Raw genomic sequence first — 18,708 nt, forward strand, 5'->3', positions numbered from 1 at the left:
GAACCTAGGGGTGCTTAATATCTGGGAGTAACATCCCCAGCCCTTTTTATATTTTATTTAGAGACAGAGTCTCACTGAGTTGCTTAGGGCCTTGCAAAAGTGCTGAGGCTGGCTTTGAACTTGTGATCTTCTTGCCTCAGCCTCCTGAGCTTCTGGGATTATAGGTGTGCACCATTGCACCCAGCTTAAACATTAGTTTTCAGTTAGACTTTACTTGTGAAGTTCTACATTTCTGCTGGCTATTAAAACTGAAAAGGGAGAGTACTTTTTTCCTACTGTCTTATGAGGTTTGGATTTTAAAAGAGATAATGCTTTTAAAATAATAATAAACAAGAAGTCAAAGTTGTTCTAAGTGTATTGTGCATGATTTTATACAGGAAAATGTCCACTTTTACTGTTAAATAATTCTCCCTTTGAAAAAATTAGTTCAAAATTATATCAGTAAGTGAATAAAAAACTCAGTCCTGGTGACTCTAAACATTATACAGCTACCACTCAGAGCTTCTGTGCAGTGTGAATAATTAGTATACTAAGTTCATATAATTCTAGTATTTTGATCTTTTATACTCTGTTATTTTAGTAAATTTATAATTTCTTTAAGAGTTTTGCATTGCTTTTTTTTTTTTTTTTAGTTGTAGATGGACAACAGTACCTTTATTTTATTTTCGTGTGATCCTGAGGATTGAACCCAATGCCTCACTCATGAGAGGCAAATGCTCCACCACCGAGTTAAAACCCTAGCCCTTGTTATGCTTTTAACTGATTCTAAGATACTGTAAAATATTTAACTTTCTTCTTTTTAAATATTCAGACTAGAGGATATCTAAGAGTCTTTCTAGTTTTTGATTTCTTACTTCTTTTTAATGTTTTATTTTGGTTAGGAAGTCAGTTAAAACCACTTCAGAGATTTATATTCTCAGCCTGGATTTTAATGGTGAAGATGTAAAATATTGGTAACAGCTCATATATGCAGGATTCATAATGATATTGCCTATTATTAGGAACCTATTGTATGTTATTGTGCTAGACATTTTATTACACTCAATTCTTGGAACAATTCACAATAATAGGCGAGTTATCAGAGGTTAAGTACCTTGCTTATACATGTAACTAATTGGTAGTGAATGAATTGAGATTTGAACCCAAGACTGCCTTTAGAAATGTAAGATGCTTGTGACTTTTATATTGTTTCTGGCTTCCCCCCACCCTCCTCGTGGTGCTGGGGATTGAACCCAGATCCTTGCAAGGACTTTACCAGCTGAGCTATTTCCCCATCCTGGGCCTGGCATATTTTGATATGATTTTGACATATGGAATATTCACTATTGAAGTACATTGTGAGATTGGATTTATTTTTTTAGTTAGAGTAAAAAAAAATTTTTTTTAGCATTGTATAGTTTAATTGGAAACGTCAATAATTTGAAATTTTCTTTTCCTTTCCTCATCTCTAGATATTCAAGAATTTTATGAAGTGACCTTATTGGATAATCCAAAATGTATAGATCGTTCAAAGCAGTCTGAACCAGTTCAGCCTGTGAATACCTGGGAAATTTCCAGCCTTCCAAGCACTACTGTGACTTCAGAAACACTGCCAAGCAGCCTTAGCCCTAGTGTAGAGGTAAGATAAATTTTTCTGAAACTGTTTTCTTTGGATTACCAAGTTTTTTTCCTTCATTTGATTAAGATGAATATTTTGTGGAAATATTTATAATGGAATAAAGAGAATGGAGTTAAAAGTATTTTTGAAAAGAAAAGTTCAGAATATCTATTGCTTCTGTCTTAAAATGTTAAGAGTGATTTGAGGCCTAAAATACTTACTTTAGACTAATACCAAGTATTTTGTATTATGGACATCAAGGAGGTTTTATTTGTGTGATAATTTAGATGGAAATTGTACTTTGAAAAGGTGGTTTTGCTCTGGTGTTCTCCCCTAGAAATAGATTATAGTTTTGTGGTTCTGAGCCCTTTAGTTATTCCAAGGATATTCCTCGGCTTGGAGGGAATTGCATTAAAACTCACTAGAGACTGACAGTCCTTAAGGTCAGAATTGGTTTCTGCATTTTTTTGTAATTAAAATCATCTGGATTTTTTTAAAAAAAAATTATTTTTTGGTTATAGATGGACACATTGTCTTTATTTTACTTCATGTGGTGCTGAGGATTGAACCCAGTGCCTCGTGCATGCTAGGTGCTGAGGATAGAACCCAGTGCCTCATGCATGCTAGGCTAACGCTCTACCCGTGAGCCACAACCCCGGTCTTAAAGCCATCTGGATTTTAATAACAATGTCAGTAACATTCTTTTGTTGTGGTGCTATACTGTTGTTAGTACATTGGATATGGTATAACAGAGATATGAAGCATTTTGTAACGAGGATTCTGCCTGAGAAACATTAGTCATTTGAAAGTGGTTGTCTCACTAAATTTGATTCTAGTCTCTCTGGTTAGTACAATACAGTGCCTGGAAAATTAATCAACTTCTGTTTGGTGAGTAATAAGTCAGGGAAAAATGATGGTGGGCAGAAACTAGATGGCACCTTTGGTAATGAAATAGAGTTTCTCAGTTTTTGCTTTTATATTAAGTAACAGAACTCTAGAATTCTAGAGTAGGATGAATCAGAGCACATCTGATTTTAACGATGAGAAAAGAGATCCAGAAGAAAATGATTTTACCCAGCTGATTCAGCTAGTTTGTGCAAGTCTATCTTTGGATTTTAGACCTCCCAATTTACAGTTCTTAGTAATCCTGATATGACCTTACATTTTTCTCTTTAATCTGATTAGAGATTCTCATGTTAAATTGTGCATGTATCATTAATTTCTTACTCTTATTTAAATGTTTTTTTTATTATTTTCTCTTGGATAATTTCCATTACCATTCCCTTCTTTAGTTGATATATCATTTGTTTCAATGATAATTAATTTCATTGGCCTGTTTCAAATGCAAATTTTAAATGTGTATAATCAGTTATTGGATGTGGTTCGAATGTGTTGTTTCCAAAATTCAGATGTTGCCAATGTGATAGTATTAAGAGGTGGATCCTTTAAGAGGTGATTAGTTCCTGGGATTTCTCCCTCCTTAATGGGATTAAGGACCTTATAAAAGAGGCTTCACACAGGTTTTAGCTCTGCTCTCTGAAATGTGAGGATGAAGCAAGAAGATCCTACCAGACCAACTACTTCTTAGACTTCTCAGCTTTAGAACTCTGAGAAAAATATATATATTATAAATTACCCATTCTCAGGTCTTCTGTTATAGCAGCACAAAACGGCTGACCATTAAACATATTTCTGTTTCACATTGTCTTAGTCCTAGGTTAAAACTTGTTATAAAAAACATTTTAAATTTCAAGAGCATTAACTTTTATATTTACTTAGTATATTTTTTGTTATTGTCTGTTTAATGATATCAACCTGTGATTAGGAAACAAAAGTTCTTGCAGTCAATTTGCACATTTTGATAGGTTGTTTAGATAATGACTGTCTCAGTACAACCAGTGAAACTAAATATTCACTAAGGTATAACAAATGGATAGTTTTGTAAGCTGGAAGTTTATTTCTATATAGATTTTAGTAAGAAAAATCAACAGTGTATTGAGTTTTATAACAAATGGTATTAGTGGACCAAAGATGTGGTTCAGTGGTAGAGCGCTTGGTAAGCATGCACAAATGTTGATCCCCAACACTGCAATGAAAAAAAAAAGATATTAGAAACATTTCAATTTTTATAAAATTATGAAGTACTCTTACCTATGTGCAGCCCTCATTTCTGCACCTCCTGAAAGATATTTTCTGGACATGACAAAGGCAATTCAAATTATTGGAGAAATGAGAACTTACAGATGATGAGTGTCATCTTATTAGTTTGGAGAATGAATGAAAAGGAAATACAGATTACAACATGTTGCTTTAAGGCTTGGCATGTGGAAAATGCCTTAGTAATGTTTGACATCTGTACCCATTCATAGATGAACTTTAAGGGAAGCATTGGAGTGTGTTCATCAATCCTAGATTTTTAAAAAAAGGGAATAATACCTGTGTGTCAAATGTGAGCAAGCTAAGATCAGTTACTACAAAGTACTGTTATTACAGAGACGACAGAATACCTGAAAAATGAAAGTCTGAAAATGTAACATGTTTGAAATTTGTCTAAGTGATGATTGATTTGATCTCTTATTTCAGTGTTGTTTATGACTGGGAAAGACTTTAATTCACTGGCCCAAGTTAGAACAAATGCAAAAAAACCCAAAACTATCTTGCTGACATAAAATTTAGGCTATTATTTTACTTGTACACTAAATTCTTGGATAACACAGTTAAATTTCTGACAAAATTATATGCAACATGGTTTTATCTTTTTTGCTTCACATTTGCCTTCACAGGATTATCATTTAGTTTTTCAAAAAGTACTGGAGATTGATCAGTTTTTAGGAAGACTTGCCTCTTACAGTGATGCAAATCTTTGCATTTTAAAACATACATCAGATTTTCTTCATTTGTTTTAATAGTTGGTAACTGATCTCACTCTCATCAGCTCCTCATTTGTCAGTTACATTTTAACCTTGTAACTTTGTTTCTTCTATTTCTTCTAATGTAATAAAATTAAAATTAATACCATTTATTTTAAAATAACATGATGAGTATCCCATTTTCTTAAAGTTTTGTGGGTTTTTTTTTTTGTTGTTGTTACATCTTTTCATTGGAGATATGCCTCACTAAATGTTTGAGATAATGTTTGCTTAATGCTTATTTTAGGGTGATGGGATTATTTCTTTTTTTGTACTTTTTGCTATTTTTAAAAATAATTAGCATGTCTCATTTTTATAAAAGCAGTTCTATTCTAAGTGAATTAGGAGATTAAGAAATAGAGAATAAGGAATAGTTGTGAGACTGAAATAAAGCAAGATATAAAAGTAGGAGAAATTGTCTAATTTAGTGGGGTAGTCTAAAAGAATGTATTCTGTTCCTGATTCCATAATACATTTTAAGTGGAATAGTTATTCAAAGTTTAATAAAAAGAAACTAATAAAAATAATTAAAAAATAAGTTTTGAATAGGGAAAGCTTTTCTAAGCATTACAAAGCAAAAACTAAAAAAATTTAGAATTCTGACAGTAGAATTTCTTTGTGGACTTGAACTAGTTGTTTAAATTTTAATTGTAGAACTTTTGTATCTCAAAAGATGTAATACATAAGAGAGATGATACAGTAGGAAGAGAATTTATCACATATATGAAAAAGGGCAAATTTGCAACCATCTCAACCCAAGAAACCTCTTAAACATCACTAAGAAAAAAGCCATTATTCAATAGGATTTGTGACCAAAGGATGTGAACCATCAGTTTGTTGAAAAACTATACCTGGGCCAATAACCTGTGAAGAGATGTACAACCTCACTTTTAAAAACTACAAATTAAATTGTCAATAAGAATATTCTTAAATAATTTAATTATCAGACATTAAATGTGAGGAAATAAGTTCATACGGTTAGTAGGGAGAGTACAGTGGTGTGATCATTTGAGAAACAACAGTACCCATATTCTTGGATCCAGCATGTACTACAGATTTACTCACAAAAATTATTAAAGATACATGTATAGGGATGTTCATTGTATCATTCTGTGTAATATTCATAAAAATCAATAAGGAAACAATATAAATGAGTATATTAGTAAGACATTAGACAAAAACATGGTATTTAATACAGAATTGACATGAATATAAATTTTATGTATTTGGTTCTTGACTTGATGATTTAACTTAGAATTTTTTGGCTTTGTGATAGTATGAAAATGATAAACATTCAGTGGAAGCCATCCTTCAAATTTTGAATTTTGATCTTTTCCTGGGCTAATGGTATGCTATCTGATACATTCTTTTGGTGCTGGGCAGCAGCAGCCAACTACAGCCCCTACTCAGCCATGTGATCACATGGGTGAAAACAGATATCTCTGCAGAGTACTGCATTGCTAAGCTGTGATGTTCAGTAGACCAGGTATTAAATGCATTTTCACTTTTTCATCATATCTCTCCCCCCCAAACCCCAGCGCAGTATTAGAAATTGAACTTGGAGACACATCACTGAGATGCCTTCCCAGCCCTTTTGTATTTTTTTTTTTTTTCAAGACAGGGTCACTCTAAATTGTGAAATCTGGCCTTAAATTTGAGATTCTCCCACCTCAGTCTCTCAAATTGCTGAGATTACAGGTGTGAACCATGGCACTTTGCCACCTTACCATAATTTAAATTTGCAATGGGTTTATTTTAAGTTGAAGAGCATTAATATTTGTTAAATGTAAGCCTGTTACATGTCAGGAGGTATATAGAATGACTCTGTCAAAAGAAAACAATGAAATTAGGTATGTCTGAAAGAATACACACTTGGTCTGCCTTCAGTTCTATTTTTGCTTTAGTTGTGCCGTCATTTACAGGCCTACTTTTAAAACTTCTGAGTTCATTTTAGGAGGAGGGGAATTATCTGACTGAGTTCTTTAGGGAGATAGTTTGATTCTATTTTTTTCGTGAGCTTATGAATTAATGCTTTGAAATAATCCATCTTCAACTTAAGTAGTTTAGGAGGTAGTAGAATTAAAACTATATATTTAGACTACTAGGTTTTATCTGAAGTCCTCTAAATATTGACTTTAAAATTTATCAAATTGCTGTTGAATATGCATACATAAAGGTACAAAAATCTTGAATGGATAGCTTGATGAATCACTGCATGGTGAATACACCAGGTCAAGGAAAAGGATGTGGTACGATAACTAATAGGTCCAGGAATTAGTTGACGGTGATGATTGCACAACTCTGTGAATATATCAAAAAATTAATGAATTGGGCATGCAAACATTAAAGTTGTGTTATGATTATTTCCTGATATATCAATTGCAGTGGAACAAACAAATTATAACAACTGATTGTGTATGTTTTCTTGTGCACCAGTATATACATACATACCCAAGTGTGAAAATGGTGTATGTTTAGTTTTAGTACATAATGCCAACAGTTTTGAAAATTGATTATGCATGTTTTCATAATTACCATCAGTCTGAGCAAGTTTTGTTTTGCATCTTTGCCGATACTTGTTATCAGTCTTTTTGTTAATAGTTTAAACCATTCTGGTATGAGTGTAGAGGTACTTCATATTGTTTTTTTCCCTTTTCCTGTCATTAACAAGATTAATAAGCCCCTTTCTTTTGGGGCTATGGTTGTGGCTCTGTGGTAGAGCACCTGCCTCACATGTGTGAGGCACTGGGTTTGATTCTCAGCACCACATATAAATAAATGAATAAAATAAAGATCTGTCAACATCTAAAAAATATTTTTTTTTTTTTTAAAAAAAGAGCTCCTTTCTCTTTTTTGGGGGACTGGAGATTGAACTTAGAGGCACTTGACTACTAAGTCACATCCCAGCCCTATTTTGTATTTTATTTAGAGACAGGATCTCACTGAGTTGCTTAGGGCCTTGCAAAATTGCTGAGGCTGGCTTTGAATTCATGATCCTCCTGTCTTAGCCTCCCAAGTTGTTGGGATTATAGGCATGCCTGCCATGCCTAGCCAGTGAGCACCTTTTTATATGTCTTATTCCTTTTGCTTCTGTGAAGTGTTTATTCAAATTTCTTGCCTTGGTCTGGTTTGATTTTTGCTGAATCTCTTATTTCATTTAAGATTTTTAAATGTTGATTCTTCTCCCCTAATTTTATAACATTTGTATTTATTAGTTGGGGTTTTTCTATAAAAGGTACTTTTCTCTATCAATTAGGAATAGCCTTTAAAAGGTTTATATATATATATATTTTTTTTCTTTGTACCAGGGATTGAACCCAAGGATATTTAGACCCTGGGTCACATCCCCAGGCCTTTTTATTTTTTATTTTGAAACAGAGTCTTACTATGTTGCTTACATGCCTTGCTAAGTTTCTGAGACTGGCTTTGAACTTGTGATCCTTCTGCCTCAGCCTTCAGAGCCGCTGGTATTACAGTTGTGCGCCATCATACCCAGCATTGTTTACTTTTTAAATTTTAATTTATTTTAACTTGGTATATATGATAGCAGAATGCATTTTGATTCATTGTACATAATTGCAGCACAACTTTTCGTTTCTCTGTTTGTACATGATGTAGTGTCACACCATATGTGCAGTCATATGTGTATCTAGGGTAATAATGTTTATCTCATTTCACCATCTTTCCTGCCCCCATATCCCTTTCCCTTCACCAAGTCAAAGTCCCTCCCCAGCAATTATGGGTCAGCATCCACTTATCAGAAGGAACATTTGGCCTTTGGTTTTGGGGGATTGGCTTATTTCACTTAGCATGATATTCTCCAACTTCATCCATTTACCTGCAAATGCCATAATTTTATTCTCTTAATGCTGAGTAATATTCCATGTGTGTATATACCAGAGTTTCTTTATTCATGCATCCATTGAAGGGCATCTAGGTTATTGCTTCCACAGTTTAGCTATTGTGAATTGAGCTGCTGTGAACATTGATGTGGCTGTATGACTGTAATATGCTGATTTTAAGTCCTTTGGGTATGGACTGAGGAGTGGGCTAGTTGGGTCAAATGGTGGTTCCATTCCAAGTTTTCTAAGGAATCTCCATATTGCTTTTCAGAGTGGTTGCACCAATTTGTAGTTCCACCAGCAATGTATGAGTGTACCTTCCCCCCCATCCTTGCCAATTGTTTTCTTTTAATAACCGTTTTCATAGTAGAATTTGTGTCATAATTCCCTACAAGTAGGACTGAAAAGTTTCTTTCCTTTTTCATGCTCTCTTTAAAAAGCTGTCACTATGTGGACTTTGCTTCTCTCTCCTTATTTGTGTCATTCCTTCCAAGTAGAACATCTGTACCTTACCCATCTTGAATGGCCCATGTGAGGTCTTAATCCATCTTTTAGCCAAGACTAATTTCTTCTTAAGCCTATAGCACTTTGTACCTTTCATTTTTGGTGATCCTGTTCTAGGGATCAGACCCAGGGTTTCATGCATGCTAGGCAAGTGCTCTACCAGTGATCTATACTCCAGCCCATGACCTTGTATTTTTTTTTCTTGTACCTTTCTCATGGGACCTATATTTTGGAGTTATTTTGGCCCCTTTTAAAAATGTCTTTTTTAAAAAAATCATTTTGAAAAATTACATATAAGCAGTAATTTGCCATTTTGTCACATTTGTCTGTTCTTTCTATGCTTGCAGATATATAAACTTTAATTTTTGTTGAACCATTTGAGAGCAAGTTGCATCATCATCTTTTAACCGTAAATACTTCATTATGTCTTTCCTAAGAATAAGGATATTGTTCTTAAAAATTTATTTTTTTGTGGCCATTTCTAAAAACATCTAGCATACAATGATCAGATTAAGAAAATTTAAAATTAATATAATGCTACTATTTATATTGTGTTATTATCAGTCCATAATCAAATTAAGCACACTTTATATCTCTGGTACCATCTGTCCTGTGATCTTATATCCTCAAGGCAGACCCCCAACTCTACAGATCTTACCACAGACATTGAAAACAGCTGATGAATTTTATATCATAACTTCATGAATTGTCACCACTCTGAATTTACTGCCTTCAAAATAATTGACAACCTTACATATTGGTGGTTGGCCCCTTTTTCTCTTTCTCCTGTCAGTTTCATCAAGTTTCTTGGGATTCTTACTTTTATTTCTCTAGCAGAATATCTTTATTACTCAGAACACTATAGGTACACTAGTATGAACTAGTATGAACTCCCTCTTTCCACCATCAGATTTTATGTTGTCTTATTTAATTAGTTTTTTAAATGATATGTTATAAAAAAGTACAAAATTTAAAATAATGCACAATTCCTGGGCAAAGCCTTGTAATTTAATATTCATCAAGATTAGAACTGGTAGGTATACAAAATGAATTGTAAATTAGGCAGTTGCCACATGGTAGTGCCTCTTCATCATTAGCATTTGAAACATCGTTTATATGAGATTGTCTGCAAGTGATTTTAATGACCATGTGCTGTTCTTTTATATTTACTATTATATATTTTAAAAGTATTTTAATGTTTGTATCTTAATACATTCTTTTCCTAATGTTTAATAATGATAGTTAATAATGATAGTTCCTAGCACTAAAACTGAAGGATATAACTCCAAATTTATAACTCTGAAATGGAAATGAAATGCAGTGAAATGGCATGAGAGAAGTGAAACAACTACCCTATTATACCAAGCTGTTAATCTAGAGAAAATTCAGCAAAATATAACATAATTGCTGAGAAAATAAAATTCTGTGTTAAAGTCTCAGTGTATAACAGAAATTCTAGATTTATGTGCTTAAAGAAAGCACCCCCATGAATTTTGAATTATGAGTTTGATTATAACACTTCCAGTAACTTCATTTAAATAATTTTGATTTCTGTATACGTATTTGTACCTATTATAGTCTTTATTATTAGAGCATTTTTATTTCATGTGTGCTTTAAAAAAGCACAACACCTGTGTTTTTAGATTGCCAGAGTGATGCATGCTCATTGTAAAAATCTCTAACTTTATAGACATTGGTTTTAACTATGTAAAATTCACCTCAGATAATAAGTATTAATAACTTCTGTCATGCTGTTTCATCTTTTGGTACCTCATTCTATTCTCTCACACAGCCTCCTCTGTTGGGCCTCTGTTCCCTTCTTAACTTTATCCTGTAAGTAAATTCAAAGATTCCATTAAAAGAAAAATATAGAAAAAAGTATTTCTCAGTAGGACCCCATACTTTTTCTTCTCTTCCTTGCTAAATTTCTTCAAAGAGTAGTTTACTTTTTTCTCCCTTTCTTCCCTTTGTCAACATACTGTAACTGTCTTCAGACTTCCCTTTTCATAGTAATTGTTCTTTTTTTTAGGTATTTACCTTTTAAAAAATCTCTGATTACACAGATAATTGAGCACAACTTAAAAACAAATATATAGAGATGCATAATGTTGAACATCAGTGTTAAAAATATCCTTCACCTGAGATAACCTTTTATCTCAAAATGAGGTAACCATTTCGTATATACAGCTGTCTCTAGGTATGCATGGGAGATTGGTTATCAAAATCTTCAGATGGGGCTGTGGTTGTGGCTTAGTGGTAGAGCATTTGCCTAGTATTTGTGAGGCACTGGATTGATCCTTAGGATCATATAAAAATAAGTAAATAAAATGAAGGTACTGTGTCCATTTACAACTAAAAAATTAAAAAATCTTCGGATGATCAAGTTCTTTATATAAAATAGATAGCATTTGCAGGTAACCTACATAATCTTCCCAATATACTTTAATCATCTGGAGATTACTTAACAAGACTTAACATGATGAACTCTGTAAATAGTTATTTACACTGTATAATAATGACAAGAAAAAAAAAAGTCTGTACAAATTTAATTCAGACCTAGTTCCCAACCCAACGTTAAATCTGTGGTTGGTTGAATCCCCAAATACAGAATCCATGGATACAGGGGGCCAACTGTATTGTTTAGTGACTTCTGTATGTTTATTAATCTGTTATTTGGCTTATATATATGCTTTTAAAATGAAAGATATATACATATCATCAGGCTTCTTATGTCTGTTCACCCACATCTGTTTAGATCATTTGTACTATTATCACTGTTTTTTTTTTTTTTGATGAAAAACAAATTGCTTAATTTCTCTTCCTTCAGTTCCATTATCTGCACATGGGGGCAATAACAGAACTTACCTCATAATGCCATTTTTAAGTATGAAATGGGACAATTTATGTAAACTTTAGACCAGAGTCTGATTCATGGATTAAGTACTCGATAAATGCTAGATTTTAAAGATAACAACTTTATACCTCAACATTGTAAAAGCTATATATTGCTAAACCCAAGGCCAACATCATTCTAAATGGAAAAAATTGAAAGCATTCCTTCTAAAAACTGAAACAGGACAGAGATGCCCTCTTTCACCACTTCTATTGAACATAGTCTTTGATACCCTAGCCACAGCAATTAGACCAAAGAAAGAAACTAAAGGGATACAAATAAGAAGAGTTCAAACTATCCCTGTTTGCTGACAACCTGATTCTATTTTTAGAAGACCCCCAAAAAAACTCTAACCAGAAAGCTTCTAGAACTCATAAATGAATGCAACAAATTAGCAGGAAATAAAATTAATATCCATAAATCAGTTGCATTCCTATACACCAATGACCAAACATCTGAAAGAGAAATCAGGAAAACTATCCCATTCACAATAGCTTCAAAAAAAGGGTGAGGGCAGGGGTGGGAATCAATCTAACTAAAGAAAAAAATTGAAGAAGACATTAGAAAATTGGAAGATCTTCCATGTTTTTGGATAGGCAAAATTAATAGTCAAATGATCATAAAGTGCTGTATAGATTTAATGCAATTCCTATTAAGATTCCAATGATGTTCTTTATAGAAATAGGAAAAGCAAATATGAAATTCATTTTCATGAATGAATAAGAGTCCCAGAATAGCCAAAACGATCCTTGTGGAGAAAAGTGATGCATGAGGCATCACAATACCAGACCTTAGATTATACTACAGAGCTATAGGAATAAAAATGGCATAGTATTGGCACAAAAACAGACGTGAAGACCAGTGGAATGGAATAGAAGACAAAGAATCATACCCACATAAATACAGTTACTTCGTATTAGACAAAGGTGCTATAATCAAACAATGGAGAAAAGATAGCTTCTTCAACAAATGGTGCTGCGAAAACTGGAAATCCATACGTAGCAAAATGAAATTAAACTCCTCTTTCTCATCTTCCACAAAATTCAACTCAAAAGTGGATCAAGGACTTAGACATTAGACCAGAGGCCCTGAGCCTACTAGAAGAAAAAGTATGACCAGCTCTCCCCATGTTGGCTTAGGAACCAACTTCCCCAGCAAAACTCATAAGGCGCAAGAAATAAAATCAAGAATCAATAAATGGGATGGTATCAAACTAAAAACCTTCACAGCAAAGGAAACAATCAAGAACACAAATAGAGAGCCTATATAATGAGAGAAAACCTTTACCACCTGCACTTCAGATATAGCATTAATCTCCAGGATATACAAAGAACTCAAAAAACTTAACACCAAAAACAAACAAACAAGACAGTCAATAAATGGGCAAAGAACCTGAACAGGCACTTCACAGAAGAAATACAAATGGTCAACAAATATATGAAAAATTGTTCATCTCTAGCAATTAGAGAAATGCAAATTAAAACTGCACCGGGATTTCATGTCTCATCAGAATGGCAAGTCTCAAGAATACAAGTAACAATAAATGTTGGGGAGGATGTATGGGAAAAGATTCACTTATATTTTGCTGGTGGGACTGCAGTACTGGAAAGCAGTACTTAGAAAATTTGGGATGGAATCACTATTTGATCCAGTTATCCCATTTAAAATCAGCATACTACAGCGATACAGCCACATCAATGTTTATAGCAGCACAGTTCACAATAGCCAAGCTATGAAACCAACCTAGTTGCCCTTCAACAGATGAATGGGTAAAGAAAACGTGGTTTATATACACAATGCAATATTACTCAGCCATAAGAAGAATGAAATTATGATATTTGCTGGTAAATGGAGAATACCATGCTAAGTGAAATAAGCCAATCCCACAAAACCAAAGGCTGAATGTTCTCTTTGATATGTGGATGCTAACCCACAGGGAGGAAAGAGGGAAGAATAGAAGTTCATTGGATTAGACAAAGGGGAATAAAGGGAAGGGAGAGAGGATGGAAATAGGAAGGTCAGTAGAATGAATCAGACATAACTTTTCCTATTCTTATATATAAATACATGACCAGGGTAACTCCACATCATGTATAACCACAAGAATGGGATTCTAATTAGAATAAATTATACTCCATGTATGTATAATACACTCTACTGTTATATGTATCTAAGAAGAAGAACAACAACAATAAAAAAGAATTCATCACATTCTCCCATAGTTACCTGTGTTTGCCTTTTCACACTCTGGCTGACATGTCTGGCTCCCTGGCTAAACTGTGAACTCTTTGAAAAATTTCACTGGAGAGCTGTTGTGCACAGCACTTGGCACATACTAAAGTTCTTTAAAATACTAAAGTGGGGTTAATTTTTAAAAATGATGTTAAAATGTTGCATACTTATTGTTAATAATCAATATAGTAAAGGATAAAAAACATTTATCCCTCTTTTTTCTTTATTTTGGTACTGGGGATTGAACTCGAGCACTCAACCACTGAGCCACATCCCCAGCCCTGTTTTGTATTTTATTTAGAATCAGGGTCTCACTTGAGTTGCTTAGTACCTCATTTGCTGAGGCTGGCTTTGAACTCATGATCCTCCTGCCTCAGCCCTGTGAGTTGCTGGGATTATAGGAATGGGCCACCACGCTGCATTTATAATCTCTCTTCAATGTTATTTTATGTCTTTACCTTCCCTCATTTTATTTTATGTTTTTTGGTAGTGTTTGCTCTTATCTATTCTCTCTACTTTTGAAATGTTTTTTCTTTTCTAGGTAACTATTTGCCCTGTTGGTTTAATCATACAGAAACTTTAGTAAATATTTTCAATACCCATATATTTACTATCTATTTGAAGAAAAATGTTACATAGTTGAAATACTCCTTCTTCTGCTTTTTTCCATTGTGAACACATTCTCCTATCTTTTCCCCCAGAATTAAACTCTGTTGTGAATTCAGTGCTTATTATTCCCATTACTCTCAGTTGTTAGTTTTCTTTACCATTTTTTTGGTTGGGATTCATTGAGTTTCTTGGCTCTGTGGGTTTATAGTTCTTATCCACATTAGAAAATTTTCATCCATTATTTCTTAAGGTATTTTTTTTCTTTCTATCTCCTTTTCTTCAGAAATTCCAATTTCATGTACATTTGATTTGGTTGAATTTGTCACATAGCTCACTGATGTGATTCATCTTTTTTTCAACCTCTTCTCTGTTACATTTTGGACAGTTTTGGACAATTTCCATTACTATGTCTTCAAGTCCATTCATTTTTTTTTTTAAGTGACCAATCTATTTTTATCCCTTTCAGTTGCCTTTTTGTTTTAGCCATTTTATCTCTAGAAGTTCGATTTGGTTCCTTTTAAATTTTCAGTATCTCACTAATATGCTCATGCTTTTCTCTATCTTGATGAACATATGGAACAAAAATACTGTAACTTTTTGAAATGACCTTGTCTATATATTCCATCACTGGGACTTTATTGATTGACTCTTTCTCCTCCTGTCTGGATGATATTTTCGTGCTTCTCTGGGCCAGACTGTTGTAGATGAATGCCTAGTAATTTTTAGTGAATTTGATAGACATTATGGCAGATATTTGCAGACATTTACCTTTTGGGGACCTGCAAGTTTTTGTATTCCTTCAAATAGTCTTAAGCTTTGCTTCAGAATGTGGTGAAGTTACTCTGAAAAAGTTTGAGAATTTCAAAGCTTACTTTTAAGCTTTTTTCAAGTGGGACCAAGCAACTTTTAATATAGGCCTAATTTTGTCCTAGTTTTGGGGCAGTACTCCTACTCTTATTCCTGGTGCCTTGCCTACTACAAATTTTCCCATAATTTTTGGCCTTGTGTGAGTGCTGGGGACTCCTTCTTCTGCTTTTTTCTTTTTCTTTCTTTTCTTTTTTTGTACTAGATATTGAACACAGGGGTGTTCTGCTGCTGAGCTACATCCCCAGCCCTTTTTATATTTTTATTGTAAGACAGGGTCTCACTAAGTTGCCCATGTTGGCTTTAAACTTATAATCTTCTGCCTCAGCCTCTTAAATCATTGTGCCTGTCTCCTCCAGCTGTTTTCTAGGATTTTTTCAGTAGCCTCACATTTCCTTATATTTTATGTGCTGGTTCAAATTAATCTGAAGACTTGAGAGATCTCTGGAATTCTCTCTGTGCAGTTCTTTCCTTTTGGGTATTTTACCTCCATACCTTGGCCTTCTGAATTCTCAGTTTTGTCTCCCAGCTTAGACTACCAAGCTTTATTTAGTTTCCTCATCTTTTCTCAGCAGCCTGGAAACATTTTCTGTGCAATTATGAGATTATCTCATTTGTTTCCTCACAGAGGTCCACTGATTTGCATTGCTTTTAATTCAGTATCTGAACATCATTATTTCATATTTGTCCATGTGACAAAGTAGTTTTAGTTGTTTAAGCAGGAGAGTTAATCTGTTCCCTGTTATTCCATCATGATTCAAAGTTATTGCCTGTGTATAGAAAGCTATTGGTATTCTAAAATACTGTTAATTATCTTATGTGCCTTAGTATTAGGCTGAGGTATTACTATTTTCAGAAGCTTATATTTGAGCCCTTCTAAAGTCCTTCATTTTACAGGGTCACTTCTGAATTATTTTGAACAGCAAATAATAGTCTGAGAGAACAAACACATTGACTCAAATTGTCCCTAGTCAGTGTCATTTTGGATGTTTATAGAAATTAGAGTATGTGTAGAGTTTTAAATAATCAGTTCTAAGCATGACCTTAAAACCTACAAGTACTAGATATTATATGCAAGCAAGCTTTTTTTTTTTTTTGTACCAGGGATTGAGCCCAGGGGCACTGACATTCTTAACCCTGTTTGTTAGTTAGTTTGTTTGTTTATATTTTGAGACAGGGTCTAAGTTGCTTAGGGCTTCCCTAAGTTGCTGAGGCTGGCTTTGAACTCCAGATACTCCCGTCTCAGCCTCCTGAGTTGCTGGGATTACTGGCGTGTGCCATCACATCCAGCAAAGCTTTTTTGAAAGATTAGTAAATACATTAAAAAGTAATGTAGCTAAGTGGGGCTGTGGTGGTAGCTCAGTGGTAGAGTGCTTGCCTTGCCCATGTGGGGCACTGAATTCCATCCTCAGCAGCACATAGGAATGAAGTGAAGGTATTGTGTCCTGTACAACTAAAAAAAAATTATTAAAAGAAAAAATAATATAGTTAAGTGATTATATTGTAGAGATTATAAATGTTTACCTACAAGTGGGAAAAATTGGCTTCTTGAATGGTGCTAGTAGTCATTTGGGATAAATGGTCAGGTATTTTAATTAAAAAAGAACATCTCAAACAACTTGGATTCTGTGACATTGAAGTTTGAGGTCAAATATATTAGTTGATTCAAAGTGGTTATTGTTAGGGTGATGACCCTAACATCTAAGGTGAAAATGGAAAGTTTGACTAAAATTGTTTCCTGACATGTTACTGGGATAAAATAATATTTTAGATGTCTTATTTTAATGATAAGTGTTAGTAACTATGTGTTAAATAGATTTGATAATTTTAAAGTTAGATGCTTGGTTATTTTATTATATGTTCATATTTGAGTTGGCAAAATAATTTTGAAGAGTTTTTACTGGGAAAACGGGGTGCCTAATTTTCAGGCCAATTCATACTGTTTTCAATTTTGTAATCATCTATAGTTTAGATATTAGAAAAGTTGTTGTTTAATTCAACAAAGATTTATTGAGCTCCTGTTACATTCTGGTCATCATATCACTCCCGCAGGTGCTGGGATAAAATGGTAGTTACATGAGATAAGGTGAGTCTTGCCCTATTAGAGCTTAGAATCCTGTGAATTTAGAAATTGATCTGTAGGAATAAGTAGAAGGGCTCTTAGAAGCCATTGAATATTTTATTTTATAAAAAGGGAAGCTGATATCCCCCAAAAGAAAATGACTGAAGTTATGCAACCTGTTAATTGGCTGAATGTTATTTCAGACTTGCTTTAGGGATTTTCAGCTTCTGGTTATGAGATCTGTCCCTCTCTGGGCCAGACTGTTGTAGATGAAATGAAAATTTCATGAGAGAGATTTCAGAACACAGAGAAAACACCTAAAGGGTTTTACATATTTATTTATTTTTCTTCAAAAATGCAGTTAATTGTTAGTCCTTGGATATAACCCACATTATTTTCAGTATCCTGCTTAACTTTTATAAACTTTATTTAAGGAGTCATTTGTTTTGAGTATGCCATACTTTTCCATGTTGGGAGAATATGAGTGATGAGGAGAAGGAAGTATGCTCAGTTTTCAACAGAGCAGCTAATTTCCAGGCTGCATTTCACATGGGAGAGGGAATGTGTTGACCCATGATGAAGTATACTTCTGCCTACCTCTCAAACCTTATAGCAAACCTTTTATCTGTATCTATCTTAGTGGAGAAAACAAATCACTTTTCCCCCCTCCCTTCCTACATAGGCCTTCACAGAACACTTTTGTGTCTAGATATATGGTTGTTGTTGTTTTCTATTGTTGCTTTTTAACCAACACATCAAGTAGTTCTTCAGGGGAGCTGTTCTATAATTTATTTCAATTCTGAAACTATGTCGAAGTAGAGATAAGTGTTAGGTCCCACATGTTTTTTTGCTCAGTCCCATAAGGCTACTTTCACTTCAAATGCCAGTTGCAAGTAGTAGGTTATTATCTTATGTTTCTCACTGAACAGCTGTAAATCAGTATTCCTACAACCCCCTTCCTGGTTTCAGTTAATTTGCTAGAATGACCCATAGAACGAAGGGAAACATGTATGATGCTTTTTTATAAAGGGTATTATATAGGATACAAATAAATAGTCAGATGGAGAGGTACATAGAGTGAGGTTTGGAAGGGTCTTGAGTGCAGGAGCCTTTGTCCTGCTTGAGTTGGTCTGCTTTGTTCTCCTAGCATGTGGATGTGTTTGCCTATCCCAGACCTGTTACCCCACACCACCCCC

The 18,708-nt window shown here is 33.9% G+C and overlaps 1 protein-coding gene across 11 annotated transcripts in view; it reads left to right on the plus strand.

The window, feature by feature from the left end:
* The window catches only part of Dlg1 (discs large MAGUK scaffold protein 1), a 251,443-nt gene that overhangs the window by 18,923 nt on the left and 213,812 nt on the right, over window positions 1–18,708 (plus strand). For all 11 annotated transcript variants that reach the window (XM_076868823.2, XM_076868826.2, XM_076868827.2 and 8 more), the window contains exon 4: window positions 1,452–1,618. In XM_076868823.2, coding sequence (XP_076724938.1) covers window positions 1,452–1,618 — 167 coding nt within the window. The remainder of the gene's footprint in view (window positions 1–1,451; window positions 1,619–18,708) is intronic.

Source organism: Callospermophilus lateralis, chromosome 10 (assembly GCF_048772815.1).
Source record: "Callospermophilus lateralis isolate mCalLat2 chromosome 10, mCalLat2.hap1, whole genome shotgun sequence".
Classification (NCBI taxonomy): Eukaryota; Metazoa; Chordata; class Mammalia; order Rodentia; family Sciuridae; genus Callospermophilus; species Callospermophilus lateralis.